This window comes from Sturnus vulgaris, chromosome Z (assembly GCF_052056855.1).
Source record: "Sturnus vulgaris isolate bStuVul1 chromosome Z, bStuVul1.hap1, whole genome shotgun sequence".
Taxonomy (NCBI): Eukaryota; Metazoa; Chordata; class Aves; order Passeriformes; family Sturnidae; genus Sturnus; species Sturnus vulgaris.
Window position 1 is genome coordinate 26,840,827 of NC_142283.1, and position 23,233 is coordinate 26,864,059.

Here is a 23,233-nt window from a genome sequence, read left to right on the forward strand (position 1 = left end):
TGTATATTGTCTGTAAGAGTATGCAGCATACCATGCACTGACTGATTCCAGGGGCAGGCTGTTTATGTGAGGTAGCTTGTAGCCTGAGTGTAGGGCTGCAACTAAATTGAGGTTGGCAATAAGAAAAAAAACCCTCTTGGTGTAAAAAAAAGTGAAAATAAATCAAAGCAACTGTCACCTTGCTGTTCTGGCGCTGTATTTTCATATTATGCTCTACCTTTTCTGGGGTTTTTTTCCTGATTGAAGATTTTCACATTTATCCACACCTAGGTTCAAACTCTTCTCAAGGTCTAAATGAGAGTCCTGTGCTAATAAATATGATTCTGAATTGATCCAAATTTCAAACGGACTGGAAATATACCTCATAATACATAGAATTCTATTTTTGGGTCTATGTCCCTTTACCTGTTCTGATGAATTCTGCTGAATGTATCTCTCATTTGTTTTAGAGCACAATCAACAACTGCCTCTACTCTAAGATCCCAAGATCTAGCCCAGTAAAAGACTTGAATTTATAGAGAGATGGGGGTGGAGAGTGATAATCAGCTGTGATCAGCTGTGTATATGCAGGCTATGAATTTACTCCTCCTAGTTCCACAGCAATCAGCCTGTCACCTTTGAAAATTTCAATCTCAGTGTAATGAACCCTGTTTCTGGGGAAAATAGTTTGCCCTCTTATATTTTCCTCCCTTTCTCATCAGAACGAGTGCATGGATTTGTGCATAGAGATTATTAAAATGGAGATTGCATAAATCCCTAAGACTTTGCTCAGTGGAAAAGATGACATTCATTTGTGCTGTTTACCTTCAAATCTGTTATTTTCCTCTAGGTTTTAACCTGTAAGATTTTTTTTAATTTATTTTTTTTTTAAGTAGGAAGATAACGCCCCATGGAAAGGATGTGATAATAACTCTTTAGGGCTTGTTTTCACCCAGAATACTAATCTTGTTAGTGTACTGTGTAAAGGTTTGTGGAAAGTTAGTAAATGGATATGAATTTACAGACTAGACATTTCATACAGCTCTGGGTTGTTGTTCAGTGAACACAGAGATATAAAAGGATGCAAGGTCTTTTTAACATTCAGAGTGGGAAGTGAATTGCTTGACTGAGGCCCTCCTGTCAAATAGGAGTCATTGTTGTCACCTGGTAAATTCACATACACAATATTTTTTCTTTATGAGATGCTTGTGATGTAAAGCTTTGCGTCCTTTCTTATTTCCACAAAAAAAAAGATGTTTCCACAGCAAAATTTACCCTGAAAGTTAACATGAAAAGAGTGGTGGGGTTGAGGGAAATCGAGAAAAAATTAAAGACGACAATGGTTCGCATTGTGCTTTGCTTTTCAGCTGTGAAATTTGGAAGAATGTCCAAAAAGCAGAGGGATAGCTTGTACGCTGAAGTGCAGAAGCACCAGCAGCGACTGCAGGAGCAGCGGCAGCAGCAGAGTGGTGAGGCAGAAGCCCTCGCCAGGGTTTACAGCAACAGCATCAGCAATGGCTTGAGCAATCTGAATAACGAAACTGGCAGCACCTACTCAAATGGTCATGTCATCGATCTGCCGAAGTCTGAGGGCTATTATAACGTGGATTCTGCCCAGCCCTCCCCAGACCAGTCTGGGTTAGACATGACTGGAATCAAACAGATAAAGCAGGAACCTATCTATGACCTCACCTCTGTACCAAACTTATTTACCTGTAGCTCTTTCAACAACGGGCAATTAGCTCCAGGGATATCCATGAGTGAAATCGGTAAGGAAAATTCTTATTCCTGTAATGCAATGTGTATATATAAGCTAAGCTCCTGTCTTCATTAAAATGTCATACAGGCATTCCATACACAGATATGCAATAGTTATATGTTCACACATGCGTGTGCACACACATACAGAGAGAAAAGGAAAGAAAATTAGTCTGGAACTAATTGACATAATATTAAGGCAGCTCTGTTTTTACTAAAAATTATGCAGTTCTTAAACCCAGCAGTTCATTTCTGGTTATTGAATAGAAGCATCAAAGCAGGTGATGAATCAATCATAACCAAGTGATAATTAGGAAGGGGCTTGTTTCAAATGAGCTCATTACTGGCAGGGCTAAATGATCTCTTCAGCCAACCATCCGTATTCTCGTCAACACCCAAAATCGCCATAGCTGCTAATTCTAGGGTGCTTACTGTGAAAAAGTACCAGTTCATACTTCAGCTACATGGATGTCAATGCAGAGCAAGTTCACTAAATTCATGTGGTGCACAAACTCTAAATGTATTTCTGCGGATATCCCTGCTTCTCTGCCTGAAGGCTTTGGAGAGCTTCTCCCTTGCTTTCGGCTTTAACAAGTGACAGAGATGTCTCTGTGAGGAGAGACTGTTAGAAAAGCAGTGACTAACAGTGATTTCTGTCTAAGGAGAATGAATTTCTGTTCATCTCGTCCTTCTAGCTGTATTTCACCAAAGCCACTGGAAGTACTACTTCTTTTACAAAGAAATAACGTGAACAAAGATAGGCATCCCAATTAGGTACACCTGAAGAAGTGAAATATGCTGAATCAATTGTGGCTGAGAACTTCATCAAAGGGTAACACTTTGTTAATGGAATTTAATTAAAAAGAAAGAAGAAAGAAAATAAGTCGTCTTCAAGAGCACTCCTAACAAATTAATTCATTTCGAATCCTGAGAAAACCTCTATAGTTCTGGCCTAAGTTTGCTGTCTCTCATGTACATGGATATATACTGAGATCTGTAAATGTATGTGTGTGCTCAGGCCTACTGGGGACCCTGGAGATACAGCCTCCACTCAATATAGATTGCAGTGATGGGATATATAGTAGTTACTGTCTGGTAAGAAATGAAGTTGCAGCTAAAACTGACAGCATGTTTTCTTCCCATGTGTGCTCATGTGTAGGGGGCTCTATAACACATTATGTGCTTTAGTTGCAAATTGTTCAGGAGAAAGTTAAACTTTCCTGGCACTCTGTTTATTAAGACATGTTTATTTATCACATTTGGTCTAGGCCACTGTCCAGTAAAACTATTCACCCACAGTGTAGGATTAGAGATGAACATTTGCTCCAGCTTCCCTCTCAGCCCTCATGGCCGTATGAATATTACTCACATGTGGCTTGTGCATACCTCAGTCCTGCAACAGTGGGTCACACTACTGCAAACCAGCTGAGAGGGATTTAAACAGTCCTTAAGAGCTTTTTCCCTGCAGATCCAGTACTAAACAGAAGTGTTACCAGAGAGACTCAGAGGAGGTCCAGAAATGCAGGAGTTCTGATAGTCCATGAATTCGGATTTGTGCTTAAATTACAGAAAATTAGTGCAAAGACAGAATTTGGCCATAGGACTATATCCTTAGTGACCAGGGAATCCCCCTAAAGTCAATGGGACCTTTTGACTTCAGAGTTTTATCTTTTTAACTTAAAACTTTAACTTAACTTTAGCTTTTTAACTTTAAATCAAAGTTTTATCTTTTTAATTTAAATCAATTTACGTTTTATCTCTTGCAGGTTCCTTCAAAAATAACGCATCATTCTTAGTTTTTCACACTTTTTTTCCTCTCCTAGCTCTAAATCATCCAACCCTAAATCCACCCCACATTTCCAAGTTTTTTCATTTTCTTCTGACACAAAGCAGGAAAAAACCCAGAGCAGAGGGAGCGCTACATAGCAAATAGCCTGTCTCTGAGCTGACAGCAAAATTCAGATGCTCTGGGATTTACCTCTCTTCCTTTCCAAATGGAAACTAGGGCTCCTAAATTGCTATGATTTTACACAAGTACTGCCATCTGTCATTTGTGGCACTTACAGCAGAGGGGTAAGGGTAACAGTGAGAGATAATGTAGTGTAACAAATCAGCTGACACAACTGGAATAGACGCACCATAAAATATTTGGATTAGTGCACAGGCAAATGATGTTTTCAGTGTTTAAAAAGAAGTAGAAAATGCCTCTTAATGCTGCAGCGGATTGTTGGACCATCTGTAGAGCTGCAGTCTTGCAGTCCTGGGATGTACTGATTTCATATTACAGTGTGCTTAAATTTCATTGCAGAATTGCATCTCACTCAAGTGACATTTAGGAATAAACTCAACTTATGCTAAATAGACATTACTGTTTTTAACTGTTGGATGAAATCGTACAGAATATGTAGGAGATAGAAAAGCTATACTGCATTGCTCCTTGTGGCTGATACAAATAGCTTTGTACCAACATGTCTAGTGATCTAGTGAACCACTAAGTATCCCAGATCATGATAGCTCTTTTCTGCACTGATTATTTTCTACCAGACAGAAATTTCCAGTCTTAGCTTTCTTCTGGCCCTTACATTCTTCAAATAAATATATGTATATAAGCACAACCTCAACTGCCACTTGCCTGATCTTGAGTGCAATCATCTTTTTTTTTTTTTTTCCTCATGAATGAATGTGTGGGAACTTCTTTCATCCTTGAGTTCCTAGAAATTGCTGTAAGCTCTCCAAGGAGCAGGCTTCTTCACAAGCACTCAGAACAAAAGTAGTCTATGCAGTTTCTGCATTACATGTCAGCCGAAATCTAACTCACTTACTCCTTTGGTGTTAATGCTTTTGCTTGTTTCAGACTCACTTCTCTCCAGTGTAGGGCATTTTTTATTAAGATATAGTTGACTGTACATTTCCAAGTTTGAATCTCATTTTCTCTTTCTTATTTTTCTAATCTTTTCAGTCCTGTGACATTATGTGTCAGTCTTCGTTGATGCTTTGTGACTTCATTTGGTTTAGAATTGTCACTTAATTAGCATGCTATGAGCCTTCTCTTTCAGATTATTATGAAAATGTCAAATACTTGTAAAACAAGTAGTAATAATGGCCCTTGCTGCACCTGACCAAAACACTTGCTGCAATTGCATATATTACTTTAGTATTTGGCTTGCTATTCAACAGTAAGTTCTCTGTAAAATCCAAGTAACAAGTCTTCCTTTCCCTGTCAGTTTGATTCAGTTATAAAAATATTTTCTAAGATACTATATGACATAATTTACACATCATTTGCATACTCTTCTTCACATGTTAATTTTCTAGTTTCACCAAAAACTAATCTAAATAGTTAGAGTTACTTTGATCTTTAACAGTTTTATGCTTTCATTTGAATGTGAAAGTGTTCTTTTTCATGAACATATATTCATCTACAGAAGACTTTGTAGTGGAAATGGAAATTGTCCAACTTTACAATTTTGAAATGCAAAATTTTTTTACACAGCAACTGTTTTGACACATAGTATTAGAACGGAATGGCAAGGAAAATATAGCTTATCTTGTATTGCATGCTTACTGGTATCTATATACTGTGCTAGTAAATAGGTGTAGGAGAAAAACATGCTGACAGATTAAAGTTTTATAGGGCTCTGTCACACATACTTAGTATTATTGTATTTCTCCAGATTAGTTAAGTATACCAAGACACAACTGCACATTATCTGTTCTCTAGAACAAGCAGGATAGGCAATGCCTCCTATGGAAGAGAGGGTTAAGTATAACAAAAAGCATTTTCAGATATAGTCACAAATTTCTCATGTAATTGTCAGAGCCTGTGATGGAGAGAAGTTGTACAAAATCAGTTAGTTCCCCATTAGGCACAGCCCTCATCAGTATTCCACTTCCTGTTACAAAAAAGACCTCAAAGCATAAAGACATCACTCTAAAGCTCATAAATACACATACAGGAGCAGAACCTCAGCTTGGCATCAAGTGCATTTCCAGTCCAGATCCCTTTTCTTTAAAGGAATGTATTTTTGTCCTTAACTCAAAGGATGTTGTTGGACACTTGATATGGATTTGGGTGGTCAGAACACAAAATAGGTAAGGTGACCAGATGAGTTAGGCTCTGTCACTGCCTGTCCTGCTGTCCAAGGTTGTCATGATCCAGGTGTGTTCCATCAGCCAGTGATGCTGTCAGCATGGGAGACACCCATATGCCGAGGACTCATACTGCCAGGCACTTGGCAGAGTGATCTTGTTTCTCCATGACTACTGTGCCATCTACGCATCTGGAAAGGCAGAAATGATGCTGTGGGAGCTCAAACCATAGGGTGAAATCTGCTTGCCATGTCAAAAGCCTGAATTTGGCATTCATTTGCAGAATGGCTTTCTCCTCACACAGCAAATCAGAGGTCATCTGGTGGATGGGAAATTCTGAAGTGAGAAGGAAGCTCCAGTTCCTGATGGCAGTGCTTGCTCCCAAGTGTGGTTTTAAATCAGGAGGCATTAAAGGCTTATTTTTAGACTTGGTGAAATTTAAAGACTATCTTGTTTAAATATATGTGCATAATATTATCTGCCACTGATCTGAACATTGCATGTTTCTCACTAAATACGTGGCTCTAATCTTGGTCAGTAATAGTTAATGGAAAGGCTTCCCTGCCCTAACTGCAGTTGAGATTGCCAGCCTGTGATTTCCTCAGGACAAGATAAAACTATTAGCCAACGCTGTTGTGGAGGGAACAGATTGGTTAAGCATTCACTGAAAATCAAACTAAAGGTTGGCCTGTAGCTGTGTATTATGTAGGTAAGACACCTTTGGAGCTTACAGGAGATCACATAGCTCAGCCTCTATAATTGTAGATGAAAGCGTTGTTTACGTATATTTACACCGCATTTCTTCAACATCAGGCCTCTGTGAAGGTACCCAATGGCTTAGAGAGCTTACATTTCTACCAAAATTAAAGTAAGGTTGGGGAGTTTAGGTTTGGCCTTCCTTTGCCATCATCCTTCTAAGCCTGCCTTGCTGTGTATATCTTAGGATAGGCAGTAAGTCCCTAGGACAGATGCCTAACATGGATTGGAGGCATCACCTGCCTTATATTGTAAGGCACAATTCTTTTGACCCGGACACGTAGACTGAAAAATGATGGTAAAGGAAAACCGTACATTTTTTAAAAACTTACTCAGGATAGTTATGCAAAAGAAAAGTCCTCTTGGTGACCACAAATGACATTCTATGCATTTGTAACTTAGTGGTAATTTAGCTGGGTTCATACATTCAGCTCAGGACCACAGTGAGCAACTTTATATTCTGTGAAGTTCTTTAATTTCCATTGCTACACCATTGTACAAGCAGGAGTTATTTCCCTCTCTCTCCTTGTAGGGAGATCTTCACCTGTAAACATTCTGAAGTCCTCGGCTGAAGATCTATTTGAAAAACAGTCCCTCACCTTTCTCCTTTCAGCAGAAATCTCATTAACTTTAGAAGAATTTAGTTTATTCCTCTATGTCTGTACTCTTCATAGATGTCCACAAGACTTAATGTTGAATATGCAATATATAAATATATATCACCATCAGACTTATATCTTAAAAAGTCTGCTGTCCTTTGGTTTTGAAAGCACTTCTCTATGTGATAAGCAATTCTCTTTGCAAAAGCACTTCTCCAATCTGATAAGTATTTCTCATTCCTTAAAACCCTTCTCTTTATCTCCAGGGTTTGTTCCCTGTGCCAGATCAAGTGTTAACAGACAGCTTACTGAACATATCTTGGTCAATTAGATGCTATTTAAAGGGACACTCCACATTCAAAATGTAGTGATCTCACTAATTATAGCTCATATCTAAGGTGACAATAGCATCTATGTTCGTGTTCCCTTAACAAAGCCCCACCCACCCCGCAGTGAAACAGGAATGATGCTTTTGTAGTCCTGTGTAGTGTTCTTCAGCTTCTTTTTCTAGGCCATGGTTTAATATACGTTGTACCAACATGACAGTCAAAATTTTACAGTGCTGCTGTCTTCACCCTGGCAGCTGTATTTAAGAGAAGCAATGTTGCCATCTAGTGAGCATTTAAAATATGCAACATGCATTTTATACACATGCCATCAGGGCACTGTGTCTTCATAACCTGTTTAAAGATGACAATCAGAATATGTTCCTATTTCAATTCTGTACTCATTTCAGTTCCTGTGACACTTAGAACTTCAACTCGTTTTACAAATGAGCTAAAAATATGCATAGAATGGTATTTAAAGCCTTATCAAGAGATCAAATTTCTAATCCTTTAAAGTATATAAAATTGCTCCTTTTCTCCAAAGATAAGAATATTTTCTTCCATGACCAAACTTGACAAAATACGTTCATTCTACTTAGATTCCAAATAAAAGCAGTTAGAAATCAGCCATTTGTAGCAGTCAAAATGTGTAAAATACCATATCATATATCCCATATATTACCATATATCATGGGAATCTTTTCAGGAATAACATTGTGCTGTGAATATTGTCAGATTACAAATCACACAGAAAGATCATTGTAAATCCAGTGGTATGGTAAGTACTGAGGCACACTGTTGCCAGCACTGTTGCTGCCAGCTCTAAGACTTAACTTTTGGCTGGTTCCCTGTCATATGCTTTGGAGCAGCAATGTCAATAGCAGAAGAAATGCTCAAAAACTTGTTCTGCAAAGTAATACTCACAAAAAAAAAAAAAAAAAAAAAGACTGAAGCAGGTGCTAGAGCGCGGAGGGCCTGGGATGTGTGAAAGAAGTATGTTGTCTTCCAGGGTTGTGATTCACACACAGCCCACAAAGAGGCAAATTGCAGATGAGAATCAAGAGGTCAAGACAATGATGCTTTAGGAATCAGTGTAGTATATGGAATGACATACTATCTGCCAAAATTGCTATGGTTTGGACTAGTGGTTACTTGTTGCTTTTGTCCTCATCTGCGTAACCCCTTCGTAGACTTAGTGTAAACTTTGCCATTAGTGTTTTTGTCTGGTGTTTCTAGACAGTCAGCCCCCAAAATTACAAGGTAATTGTAAACTTTCTGAGAGCTTAACTTCGGGTCCCAGTTATATTTCTGGGACAGCACTGGTTGATAATTCCTTAATCCTAAAGCAGAAGGAAGGCATCAGAAGTTTGAGATTACACATGCAGCGTCCTAAATTTTCCTTTCCAAGGTTACAGTCCAGATTTTCACACTGTGTGCTTTCTGTCTGCTAGCTTTCATCACTCACTTCACACCTTTCACTACTTTCCACTTCATTCCTGAGAATAAGGTAATTCTGCTTGTTTTGCATTTTTGATGCTGTTTCTAGCTTTCATAAGTAATGATGTCTTTCATCAGTTCATTCAGCTTTTGAAATTTTATTTCAGAGAACAGCAACAATTCCTTTTATACAAGAATGAAAAGATGTGAGAAAGAATTCAAGTGAAATGCATGAGAGAGGTACATAGATGTGCACAGTGGAAAAATTCAATGTGACAAGACATAGGGCTCAGAGACAAATGCTGAAATTGATTATCAGAACACAGATATTATAGTGCAATAATCTTTGAGCAATGAAAGTCACATGTAAACGGGAATACAAGTTAATACAAGATATTAAGGCATGGAGCCCTGTCTTGTGTTCCTTTTTTCTATGACTGCATGGATGGCTTTTCTTTTGATCACTGAAGACTGTCATTGCTTATGATAACCAAGTTATTCCACTTTCTGACACTATACACTAATATCACTTTCATCCAACTCATTTGCCACACGACAGGAAAATAACACCATTGTAGAATGTTTTGTCATTACTTTTTAACATGTTTCCGTAGATAGATTGCTTAAAATCTTTATAGAAAGCTAATTTGAAGGCTGACAGCGAAACAAGTGCTAAATGATGTTAACCTCTCCCAGCTTTTTGCAGGATATGGCAGGGCAAGCCCTCACAAACATGGTTTAAAACCAGTAATATTTTAATTATTCCATATATATTTATCAGTTTAATAGAGAACAGTGTCCATTTCAGGTAATGTATGCTTAATTGTAAAAACTGAGACCACTTTCTTGTTTCAGAACCATCTCATTTTAATATAAAGTTCTATTTGTGCAACTTATGCTGGATGTAGCTAAGAAGCAGCTCATCTCAGTAAATTTGTGGTAATTTTATACAATGTCTTTAGAGTCCATTTGAACTCTGTCTATTTCCTTGGTTAGTGCTTTTGCTGCCAGTTAAATGATTTCTAATTTTTGCTAAATTGGCTGAGTCCCAGGAGAAGTATTACTAAGTAGAGACCGTTAAACATTTATAAAAATCCTCTAGAATCTAACAGAATTCTGGGTCCATCCTCTAAGTTCCTTAAGATAAGGTCTTCATTCCATTGTGCTGTCATTTCTATTAATTTATTAGCATTTTTTAGAAAGGCAAAATGAAGCACTAATTTATTTTGAAGGAGAGAGAGAGGAAACAGAGGATTCACACATGTAACGTTTACTCTTTGTGCACTCTGTTCATGACGTTGAGAATTCAATAACTTAAAAATAAGGAAAAGTTATTCCTGAATTAAATTCTAGCACTTCTAGTCTCATGTGAGTGTTTTTATGTTTTATACTGTCTTCCTAGGCTGCATAGTGTGTAGTGTTACAAATTTATTAAACAAATAGGGATTACGAAACTAGCATGTTTTTTAAAGGGAAATACTTTTTGCATTATGGCATTGAGAATGCCACAGACAGATGAAAAATGGAATGAGCTTTTTGCAACCACTTTTGGGGAAAATTGTTTCTGTTCTTCTGGAAAAAAAAGGAAAAAAAACCCACAAAACACAGACTTCATCCAGTTCATGTAAAAAATGGAGACTTAATATTCATATTTTTCAGCAAACACAGAGCTATTTTTTCTCTATTATCTGTGTCATTGTCTCTACAACTGTCAAAGAACTTAAGAATAATCTCAATTCAATGAATTCAATGATTCTGTTTCCAAAATTTTCATTTTATAATCATAATACCCTTGAATTAGCATACAAAAAAGTGCTGATCCTATGCTATCTTGCCAAGTTTTTAGGTCCTAGAACAGAGATTTTATTTAGAATGCCTGGCTGGAGTTTTGTTATGTATACTTACAGCAGCCAGCCAAAGCTGTGATGTTACTGCAGCATTAATTCAAAGTGGATCCCTGCAAGAGCTCAACTTAGGATATAAGCTGAGATAAGCTCTTAGCTACCCAGCTGGATCCTAAGGGTAAGTGGCAAATTAAAGATTCATTATTCATTTTAATTGAAGAAGATTATCAGTGTTTTAGAAGACACACTTCAAAGTTTTTCAGTTCCCTGTGCAAAAGAAGGGAATGCTGAGGAAAACTAGAGTCTCTCCTGAGAAAAGAGAGACAACTGAAAGAACTAAGGAGCCTGTAGGAAACAAATGCTGCTGTGGATAATTTCCACTTAGCAGGCCAAATTCACAGCTGGTGAATGTTGTGTGCACTCCAAGGATTACATTCATCCCCTCCAGCACTGTACTTGACCTCAAGTTGGAGTTTTTCCCCACTATTATAGTTGGAGATCTCTGAATATTGCAGGGAAGTGCCGGAAAAAGGCATCAGCCTTACCAGCTTATGGTAGACCCCTGTGGGTCAGTGGTATGCTGATTTCGATTGCTGTCTAGGTTGCAATGTTCAGTTTTCTGTATGTGCTTCTATTTAAGCAATTCCTACTCTACTGATGCAATAAATATTTGAGCAATTGTAGTCTTTGGAGGTAACTCTTGAAATCTACAATTAGAAAGTACAGTAGGAGAGAAAGAAAGAGAAAGGGAGGGAAGGGAGGAGAGGGGGAAGATCCTGTCAGAGCAAACAAAACTAGAAACAGAAAGGGTCGTTCCGTAAGCAGTGAGCTGCAGTCCCAAGTTTATGCACTGTGGCTCTTCTCTTGCAACATATGCTTTTGGCCTGTTTTGTTGATGAAATAGAGCTTTTACAGCTTTTTTGTCTCCCCAGCCCTTCTGTCAGGGCTGTGCAATGACCCTTCAGCTACTCTCCAGGTCCAAGGAAATGAAGCAGCAGTCTCAGACACTTGAGTTCCTACAAGTTTTGGAGAAGCGACTGCTCAGTAGGCAAAAGAGGCAGACAACTTTAGGGAAAGGTAGAAGCCACAACCCAGTCCCATGTTCAGCCCTGAAGGCAGTGGCAGATGACTAGTCAAACAGAGCAGACTGGTCCCTTGTGCCCATGCAGGATTCCCATTAACCACCCAGACACTGGGGATGGAAGGTCAGAGAGGAGCGGCAAGTGATATTTGATGCATCTGTAGGGATCCAGGGTTGTTACACTGCTTCACTGTATAGCTTACTTCACTGGGAAATCCTCACAGAATCAAGTCTCTTGGTTCTGTCTTCTCTTTTAGGTAGGCCAGGACAAATGTAAAACTCATTTCTTTTCCGGAAGTGACATTAATCTCCCGTGGTCCTCTTCAGCTTCCTGATGTACTATTCTCAGCTTCTTCTGGAGATCTCCTACTATACGTTAAACTTTTGTATTATTTGGACTGCTGCTTTGCAAATTCCAATTAAATTATCTACCCATTGGTCTGACACCTCTCAAGACCTCACCAGGCCCTGCTACAAGAAGGGCAGCACGCCCTGTGTGTTGCATGGGGTGGAGACCAGCCTGCCCTCTCAGGTTTCTGCTCTCTAGCCATGCCAACGAACATCATCTGGATTTCCTTGTCTCATAAGGACAGATGAGTCTCTACAGGTAGAATAGTGGGCCATTATAGAAAGCCAGTCAGAGACATGCAGGACAGTAATGAAATGTAAGTGGACACCCCATGATGTATTTTGTTTGAGTGATTATGGTTTTTGAAACCATTGGTTACAATTATTGACAGTTTCCTTGGCTGAGCATATTGTTTCTGGTTTATCTCTCTGGAAGCAAGTACTTCTTTCCAGATTTTTTTTTTAATGAAGCAGAGCACTTGTAGAAAAAGTGTCTGGTTTTCAAGAAAAGATTTCAAGGTACCAATACTAAGAAAATTTCAAATTAGAATGAAGCTGCCTAATGCAAATGCTTCCACATCCCAGTGTATACCAGAGTCTGGATACCGGGAGCATTATTTTCTGTGGACTGTGTTTCCCAGACAGAGTCAATCTGCCAGGATATGCTGTGATTTTCATGTATCAAGTGATTAAGATAAGAGATTTAGCCCCAATGTAATAAACCTAGTATGTAGGCAAAAGGGGACGAGTAAATTTATGTCTGTGTACTGTGGCAAATAGATAAGCTTTACAAATCCTGCAGTTTACAGGCTGGTGATGTACTGTCATCCAGGCTCCAGAATTCTTTTCATTAGAATTACTAATTTTCACTCAATAGTTGAAGCAGTAGGTCCTTAGAAAATAAAATGCTGCAGACACTGATTCTCACACCCATGTGGCCAGAATCATCTCTCTTGTTTTCCTTTTCATACAGCAAACCTGCTGTAACTTACGTAAAATGGGAGCTGACAATATTTTAAATAGAAATGCAGTTTACATTGAAGTCACAACAACAAAATTGTCTTTTGTGGTCCTTGGAGTCCATCCAAACAGGATTTCTAGTAGTGTACATGCAGTTACAAGCAAATAGGGGGCCCTTGAAACATATTGCCCAAGAATTTTGAAAACAAAATCAACTGAAAGTCAAGACTTGATATGTGAAGTAATTTTAGTGGATCCCTCTAGCCTGCAGAAGAGGAGGAAAATATCTATTAGATTTTCCCCCCTGCAGGGTACATCCGCAAGCTTTAGGCCTCTGCATCAATGCAGTTTCTGTCTTCCTGTTGTGTGTAGATACTCTCTTGCTTTCCCCATTGTCCATTTCTTTTTAGTTTTATTAAAAGAACTAGTCTCTTGAACTTGGTGGTTAGCATATTTCAGAGCTGCCAGGCGTCACAGAAATTCATATATTTTGAGTACAGGACTGCACTTGTGATAGGACAGGTTTACATCAGATGTCATTTATATTGTTGCCAGTGGTTTAGGAATGTCATTTTCCTTGGGATTTGCCAAGATGTGTACTGACTCCAACTTCATTAGCAAAAAGATGCTAAAATCTGAAAATATCAGGGAAGAAAAAAAAGGCTGTGGTCTGTGAAACCCTTTAAGAGTGACATTCTTTGCTCTGCCTGTGTTGGATCTTCTGTTTCTGGACCATCTGAGAAGCCAAGACAGGTGTATACTTCTTTTACTTTTTGCATCATGTCAGCTCTGCCACCCAGTTGTAGGCTGTATTTGCATAAAGCTCCTTCCAGGGCCTCCAGCATGGAATGTAACCAGTGCTCCTCTGCTGAATGAGCAGCTCCCTTCTCCTCAGAGACCCAGTGTACCCTTTCTGTCACACACTGAGCCTTGCCTAGCCTGCGGCACACGAGTTTCAAGTCTGTCTTGCACCTGATTCCCCTTTGGATGTCAGCATTCAGAGCTGCTGCTTGCTGTGATTGCCCCTGGCCTTTTTACATCTAAATTGGTTTTAATGTCAGCTCAACATAAGCATAAGTATATAAGGAAAAGATGCATGGGGTAGAACACAGAATGCCATCCCTTGAAAGCCCTAGAGTGTTTCTCAGCTCTTCATTTCTCAGGTAAATACCTAAATGCTAGGAAAAGGAGGAAAGCTGAGGAGCTCTGCAGTAGTGTGGAATTGCTAATCAAATGTGTTTTGAAGTCAGTGAAATCAAAAGGTCTTTTTCAGATTGTTGACATCAGGTCACTTTATCTGATTAGAAATCTATCTAAGCAGTAACACGTGAGACATTTGTTGTGAGAGAGATGCCCACTTATCTTCAAGATTTTTATTATGAAATGCAATACCTTACCATCAAAGGTTAAGACTCCCATCCTAACCTCCCATAAAAGAACAGTGGGTAGATCACTCTATTAATATACATTCTTAGTTATCTTTAGGCCGGAGTCAATTCTTCCATCAGGAAGCCTAAAGATAGTGTTGACCCATAAAAGGAGAACTGCACATATTCAATTAAGCAGGTTTTATTTTTCCTATACAAACTTGCAACTTTTTATCTTCAGCGTCTTTCTACTGAGTCTCAGTTTCTTAACTGTGAGAGTGGCATGGGCATCTGTCCTTCAACTAGCACTTCTCTAGCAGTTACAGGGAACATACACGTCTACGTTCTCTTTTCAGCTTCCCTTCTTTCTGGTGTCTTTAAGTTCAGTCAGTATTTGGCCAAGGAAGCAGACTTATTTTGGAAGTCCAGGCTCCAGATCCTTACACTCTATGCAAACTTGAGGATCTGAACAAGTGTTCACTTGGTACACCTAATTCTTTCCACTTCCCATGCTCAGGTTTGGCTAGCACTTTGTCAGTGTTCTTTTCCTTTTTTGACGAATGTTTTCTGCACAATGCTGGTTCTGCTGCAAGTGCTTCAGTTCACTTCTGTGGCTTCAACATTGTTCCTTTCGCTTAAGAAAAGTTTTCAAAGCAAGGAGCTTCATCAGACGTGTAGGTCCCAAAGCTGCAAAATAGGAAATCATCCCTTTTCTGTATCATGTTTAATTACAATATTTCAACTCCTAATGCTAATGAATTCATGTTGGAAGTTTTTGTAAAAATGTTTTTTTAATCCACTCAAGTGGCTTTAAGGGAGAAGGTCTGCTTTAAAATACTTGTCTAAGAAGTTTACTCATCGTTTCAGTGGGTTTCTAGGGCAAGATTGAATGCTTCCTTTTCTGCTTTGCATCCTGCATTCCTTGTTGTGAAGTAATTTTTGAGGCTGCAATTTCAGGACAACTTTAAGGTAGCTTAGCACTGTGTGTGAGATTTTTGTCCTCCATCTCTCCTTCTAAACCCCAGGATACTAGTTTTAGCTTTCACCCCTTGCTAAAACCAGTTTCCATGTTCTTGCTCCATCAAATCCTGATTGAATTAATCAAATTCAATCAGAAAATGATCCAGCTTAAAGCTAATCTGAGAAAAAAGATACCTGTTTCCTCTTCTTTTATGCGTCATTCCAAGGTAAGGCAAATGTTCATGGTAAGTTCAAGAAGTCAGTCAATTTCTAAGAGATCTGGCAGCTCTGAACCTGCTGACCACTGAGTTCAGTAGATTAGTTCTTTTAGTAGAAGTAGAAGGAAATGGACAATGAGGAAAGGAGGCAAACACCTACACACAGTAGGAGGTGTCCTGCTGGGGTGATGATCAACAGCAGTATTCCTTCTCCAGGCTAGAAGAGTCTATCAGTTTGGGGCAGACAAAAGCAATTTGGTAAACAGGGTCTCCAAATGATATTTATTTAAACATATTAAATCACTTTCAGAAAAAAAGATTCAGTATAATTTCACAAAAATCATTGCTATTTTAATCTGCAGATCCACTGTTTATCAAGATCATTTGGTTTTGGGCTGAATACTGAAATATTTTGCAATAATCAACTTCAGAATTAAAAACAAATGAGAAAGGTAGCATTGAAAAGAAAATATTAATTTTCTTAAATGTGTATTTTCCAGCAACTTCAATGTTTTCAACATTTTGCTGTTGCAGATGTTCACTGTTCTCTGTTTCATGCAAGCAATTTTTTATTCTCCTTTTCACAGATCGAATTGCACAGAATATCATTAAATCTCATTTGGAGACATGCCAATATACAATGGAAGAATTACATCAGCTAGCATGGCAGACCCACACGTATGAAGAAATAAAGGTTTACCAGAGCAAGGTACAATCCTGTAATATGGTTTTTCTTCTGCTTGAAATTGTTAACAGAGTGATTTATTTGGCAAGAATACACTGATGAGTTTTGTACAGGTCAAAATACAGTTTTCAGTATCTTTGGTGAACTGGTTACTGAAGGCAAAGCAGTGACAGTTCATAAAAAGAAGATGAAGCTTTCCAGCATATTGGGCTGTTTGTTAATGTTAAAACTTAGGTATGGTAATACAATCCAGTTTTTTGTGCTTGTTATTACAGATCTAAACCTCATGCACAAATTCAGTTAACTTCAATGTGATTATGATTGGATCCTCTGTTGTAAGGATTTTAAGAAAATAAGACAATGTAACCTTGTTTCCCTGTAATTTTGAAAACACATCTGGTTTTTATGTGAATAAAAAGCACCTGTCACTTAAGACAATACATAATAACAAACTGAAAGTATTCCTTAAATTGAAACTGTTCCATATTGGGTAGAAAAATTAACTCATTACACTACATTTTTGTTCACCTTCTGCGATTCCCAGGTCATGTTCAGTCTATTTTCCATCTCTTCTGATGTAATGCAGTCAACAGAAACCTCTGCGCCTCTTGCACTGGCTTCATTAGTGATGAGTCTTGAGTCAGACTTCACTTGGCACATTAGCTGGTCATGTAAGACACAGGAGAGACTGCAGCTTGTTCTTTGAAATCTGAGGGGCTATGCAGAATTAGCAGAAACAAAAACACACCACAGCTTGCAGAGCTGTGACATGAAACCAACATCCATTTATAGTTGCACACGTGTCTGCAAAGAAAATTGTTATGAGGAAGTTGAAATTTTCATGTAATGAGTGTTCAGATACTTCAATTATATATTTTAAGTTTCAAACTAGGAAAAATATTCTGTTGAATAAATTAATAGCATTGTGCCACTTCTTGCCTAAGAGTGCTGTGGAATGTGTAAGTTTTTTGTGTCATTATTAGTCTGTCCTGCACAAGATCCAGCATTAGAACCACATTTTAACACTGAGCAGTGTATTCTGCTCCTTTGAAGAGGCAATGTCTAAGTTCAGATGAGTGGGACAGTGGCTTGCACAAACAGCTTTCTAATGAGATGTGTTGGATACCTAGAGAAGAAGAAATGCTGCTAGCTCTGCCTGGGTATGGGGGTGGAGTGTGAGGAGTGCTGCTGTCTGTAAGACCACCTGAAGAACTTAATGCACTGATGTACCTGCTTGCTCACTGCTTTGCTTTTCCATGTGTGTTTTCCTGGAAGACAAGAGAAGCTCTGTGGCAGCAGTGTGCCATTCAGATCACTCATGCTATCCAGTATGTGGTGGAGTTTGCAAAGCGCATAACAGGCTTCATGGAGCTCTGCCAGAATGACCAAATTCTCCTTCTTAAGTCAGGTGGGTAAGCACCGGAGGCTTGAGACTGGTTTAGCACCTAGCACCCTAGAAATGTGCTTTTCTGTTATTTCCTGCAAATCATTTTAATTTTGAAGGAGCCCTAATTTCTGTCCATTGGATTAAGTACATTAACCTTGCTGTATTTTCCACATTAATGATGTTACTGCCTTCTGATCCCCTTCTCTCTACAGTCAGTTGTGGTTATTAAGTACACACACACACACACACACACACACACACACATAACCACTGCTCCAATCTGACATGTGGTGGAAGGAGCCTGCAAATTGAGCTGGTCGAATCAGTCATCTGCCACCCTGTAAAATCCCCTCTTGTCATTAATGAAACGAAGGCAGGCTCACTGGGGCCTGCCTCTGTGGTCATCTTTAATCTTTTTAATGAGACTACAGAAACACTCTACAGCCAATGCACAGGAGGGAAAATTCCTGCTGGTGCCAGTTGGTTTCAGAGTAAATGAGAGCAGATTACAGCAGTGTGCTCCAGCCATGCTCTCTCTGCATGCCAGGTTTGCATGTGTGTGCATGAGGGAGAGGGAGAAATGGCTTTCCTTTCTCAACAAGGGACTCAGTAATTTCTGTCCACCAAAAGACTCCTGACAAGATTTATCGTGACTATGCCCAGGAGGACAAAATGGCATGACTAAGTGAACCACAAGAACCACAACTGGTAATTAACTACATTTATCCTGTCATATCAGTTTCTTGCTCTCTCCATGTGTAAAAAGTAGGATGCTGTGTGAATCAGCTTGTTAAAACTTAAGAAGTGCTTCTATTTGAAGTGAGATCTCTTCACTTAGGCTGAAAGCCTGTGTGATTCAGCACACTATACACAGAATTCACAGACTATTCTGAGCTGGAAGGGACCCACAGGGATCATTGAGTCAAGTTCTTCAGTGAATGGCCTGTACAGAGATCAAACCCACAACCCTGGCATTATTAGCACCATACTCCAACCAACTGAGCTAACCTCAGTGGCAAAACCAGAATCACAGACTGTTCTAAGGTGGAAGGGATCCAACAAGGATCATCGAGTCCAGCTCTGAAGTGGCCCATAGGGGACTCAAACCTGCAACTTTGGCATTACGGCACCTTGACTATCTTGGTGAGGGACTGGGCTCTGATGATGGGCACAGCTGCAAAGGGAAGTGAGACAGAGACACAGGGAACACACAGGCAACCTCCTAGAAAAAGGGAGTTATAGCACAAAAACTATTATTTTTAATCTCGTACTTATTTTGAAAATTCTGCAGGTACCAGTGCATCCCTAGGAATCTTCATTTGACTGGCAAAGCTAACCACACAACTGCGCCTTCAGGAAAAGATTTATTACATGCTACTGTTGGAATACATTGTTAAGCTATAGCATATAAAAATACGTCAGGTTTTATTTTCTCTTTTGCTATTAATGCTGACCAGGAGTTAGAAAATGAGGGCTTTTCTTTCAAAAGCATGTCTGTGGAAGAATCCTCAGATTCAAGTTCATCTTACAGGAGATTTAGGAGATTTAATTAAGGCATCTGAAAATCTTTCCTTCCACTTTTCTGACTACATGTTTTTGCAGTTAGGAAATAACATGCAAAGATAAGAAGTGAAAAAGAAGTGTTTCTTTCTCTATTCAACAACCAGTAAAAAAGAAAAAGGAAAACAAACAAGAAGTATAATCTATTTTAGGGGTGCTCTTGGCAGCACTTCAACTTGTAAAAATGCTTTGTGTTGTTCTTCCTCTGCAGCCAAAATAAGCTGGGATTTTTATGTGCCTTGAACAAAGCTGCTTGTTATTATTTAAAAAAAAATATTAATTATTAAAAAGGAGTTTCAAAAAATGCCTATTTTTCAGGATAAAGTATTTCAAACTGAAATTATTTGCTCAAGATCTAAATTCAGATTCAGCTCAGGCTGCTAATTTTCTGCAAAGAGTGAAAAAGTCAACCTATAGAAAAGGTGGTTAGACTGGACCAGAAATGACCCCTTTCTATACTCAGACAGAAATATTTTTTCTCACATTCATAGATGTATAATCCAGATATCTTCAGAGAGTGTCTGTCCCTTCTGATGTTTTTAAGGACTGATGGCTTTGTAAATACCTTCTTGAGATTTCCTGTACTGTGCTGTTAGGCAATAATACCTGGTACCTTTGCTCTTTTTTCTGTCTGCTAGGCTGCTTGGAAGTCGTATTGGTGAGAATGTGCCGTGCCTTCAACCCACTTAACAATACTGTTCTGTTTGAAGGAAAGTATGGAGGGATGCAAATGTTTAAAGCTCTGGGTATGTTGCTCTTCTTTTTTCCAACCAATTGCATTGAGCCACATAGCAAGAAATTTAAATTTTTGAGGATAGTGACCCACAGTGGAAATCTGCAGTAAATGTTGAATCCCCAAGTCTCTGAATGTCTAGGTTGGAACAGAAGAAGAAAAAAAAAGGTGATTCCATTAGCTGCTAACAATGATAGGTGTGTTTCTCTAATAAAAAAAAGAGCAGCAAGAGGGTTTTTTCGAATAGATTACTTGCCTTCTGATGTTTTGATGAACCATGAGTTTATGGCAGGAGTCGAGCTGTTTATCTTTATAGTTCAGTTACACTTGATGTATCAAATCCCTCCCACTAATTGTATCATGCAGACGGCAATATTAGTCCCAGTAATGAGGATACTAAAATAATGTACTGGTGCAAAATATAGATAAGGACTTGTTGAAAATACTGTTTTGCCTAAAAGTAAGCTAATTTAGATTAACGTAGTGAAAAAATTACTTTTTTCATCAGTTTCTCAACATGATGTTGAGTGCTCCCTGAAATGTTAATAGTGAAATGTTTGTGTTTTGTGCATCCATCAGACTGATATTATCAGAAATTGATTCAGGACCAAACTCAGGGATATTGTGTTCAAATGTATATATTTATCACACACATAGGTTTTTTCTTAGTCTATCATAAGCGTACTACTTCTTTACAAGTTTAAAGCATTTATGAATGTGTATTGGTTGATTTTTGTTTATCTTTATGATGCTTTTGCAAATTTTCATAAACATCTGTACTGTTAATTAGTAAAATTATGAAAGTTATTTAGGGCTGGTCCTTCCTCCTCCTTAGGTTTAATACCTGTTTAGACATACCAATTCTTGCCTCATTGGGAAAAGAGTACTCTCTTCCAAAATGTCTGTACAATTTTTGTACTTGAATCTAATTCTTGATATTTTTTTCACTTCAGCATACATTTTAGTGCCATTTTCAGCTTAGGTGGAAAAAGCACTTGCTTTAGCAGTACAGAAATTCAGGAACAACTTTTTCTGACACCAAAACAATCCCTGCAGGTTGAAGAGCTGATTTCTAGCATTGGTTTTCTCCTCTTTGGTCTGCAGGTTCTGATGATCTGGTAAATGAAGCGTTTGACTTTGCAAAGAATTTATGTTCCTTACAGCTGACTGAGGAGGAGATTGCCTTGTTTTCATCTGCTGTTTTGATATCACCAGGTAATTTTTCATTCCAAACACTGATTTTTTTCCCATCTTTATCCATGTCTGTTTCTACATACTTAAATAGCTGTTAATAAATAATAAATAATAACGTTAAACAATGTTATTTGAATTAATAAATAATGTTAAGCAATGTATTAAGCAGTGGAAGAATACTTGAATTACCCAAATATACCATCAGGAATTACATATACTGAAGGTAGGTCCAAAGTGTAACAGAAATGGAGCAGGATTGTGCGGACAAGAAATGCAGGCTGGCCTTCCTCCAGGCCACATGAAGAGAACCATGTTACTCAAAAGGTGCACACTCCTACTCGCTTTTTCAGGGAGCACAACCCTGAGTAGGTTATATAGTCCATAACTATGATGAGCTTTTTTCTTGGGAATGAGAACATAAGCAGTAAAAATTGGTGTGCAGTCCTGTGTGAACGTTGTTCCTGGTGAGAGGTAGTGATTAGAAGTGCAACATGCTCTTTTTCATGTATTCATATATCATAACTCTACACAGGCAAGCATGCATTTATGGGATTTAAGGGATGGCTGACTGACCACAGAGGAGACTTTTGTGATTAAGTTGACTCAGAAGGTGGATCTAGTATACAAGCTCATCGTTTGGTGTGGGATTTTTAAATATGCCTCAGGGAATGCAGACACACAATTCCATCTAAGGGTAACCTCTTAAATAGCCTTACCAAAAAAATCCACACCATTAATTATTTTTCCAACTTCTTCTGCTGAAGACTTCTTCTAGGTCACCTTGTGCTTTTCGCACATCTGTGTTGGAGATTATGTTAGTCAGAATTAGACTATCACAGATGGTGTCAGCACATTCATTCTCCTTGTTAACAACACCTGCTGTAAAGACCCCACTCCTTTTTCCTTCACTTTGAGCCACGTTCTTGCCACTGTCTGCTCAGAAGTGAAATAGTTGAGCCAGTGACTCTTCACGAGGTTACACCAAAATATTGCATATACAGCCCTCCAAACGGTGATTTCCACCTCAAAGGTGTCCCAGCTGTGTTCTCAGCTAATTCTGTTTCTATGACTACTGATAGCACAGGATCCATTGATTTACTTTCAGGGAACACAATTCTCTAATTTATAAAATACTGTTTTCTTTTCCTGATCATCTGTGTTTTGTTTTTGCCTCTTTTCACAGTACTTGACAATCAACTCTTTTCATACATTCCTCCTCAGAGACAGTCAGACAAATGGCAGAATTTTGCTGTGATGAAATGTTGCTCGCTTCCAGCCTGTGTGGCATGTGTGTTCATTGAAGTGGTTAACTTAAATCATTTCTGGGCCTATTTTAGAGACGGGGAATGGGTGAAAGAAAAGTGAAAGGGGTTTTTCCTGAATTTTTCAGTTTGTACATGAAGATTCATGCCCGTGATAAATTAAGTTTTGTTATTTCCTGTATGAAAGCTAAAATCTATACCCAAGAATTAGTCTGGATTAAGGGGAAAAAAAACAGTTTTCAGACTGGGAAAACAGAAGGTTCAATGGTGCTACAAGCACGCTGCATTAATGGGTTTGGATTGTCTTGGGGTCTGTTGCTTATCTTTCTCTGTGTTTGTCTCCAGAACCTATGACTTCTGAGAAAATAGAGAGTAAGGGCAACCTCTTGCACCTGGGGTTTGAATCCAGTAGAAGTCATATAAAAACAACTGTATAGCTGTTATTCTTCCAGATAATCTTGTATTTTATGTTGTTCGAAAAGAGAACATTTTTAAATAATGAACTTTCACTTTGTAATTATTTTGAATTATTGAAGAAATTATCTTGAAGAAAGCCACTTCTTTTTATTTAGAATATATTTTGTCTCGAAATGTTAGCCTAGTACACAATGAGATATATTAATGTTTGAATAATTATATTCTCTTATTTTCAAAGACCTGTTTTGATCAGTAAGTTTATTATTTATGTAT

The 23,233-nt window shown here is 38.4% G+C and overlaps 1 protein-coding gene across 1 annotated transcript in view; it reads left to right on the forward strand.

Annotated features, from left to right (window-relative positions):
* RORB (RAR related orphan receptor B) overlaps positions 1-23,233 on the forward strand; it is a 134,861-nt gene that overhangs the window by 100,887 nt on the left and 10,741 nt on the right. Inside the window, exons 4-8 of the mRNA XM_014886312.2 lie at positions 1,347-1,748; positions 16,310-16,431; positions 17,683-17,815; positions 19,993-20,100; positions 21,192-21,302. Coding sequence (XP_014741798.1) covers positions 1,347-1,748; positions 16,310-16,431; positions 17,683-17,815; positions 19,993-20,100; positions 21,192-21,302 — 876 coding nt within the window. The remainder of the gene's footprint in view (positions 1-1,346; positions 1,749-16,309; positions 16,432-17,682; positions 17,816-19,992; positions 20,101-21,191; positions 21,303-23,233) is intronic.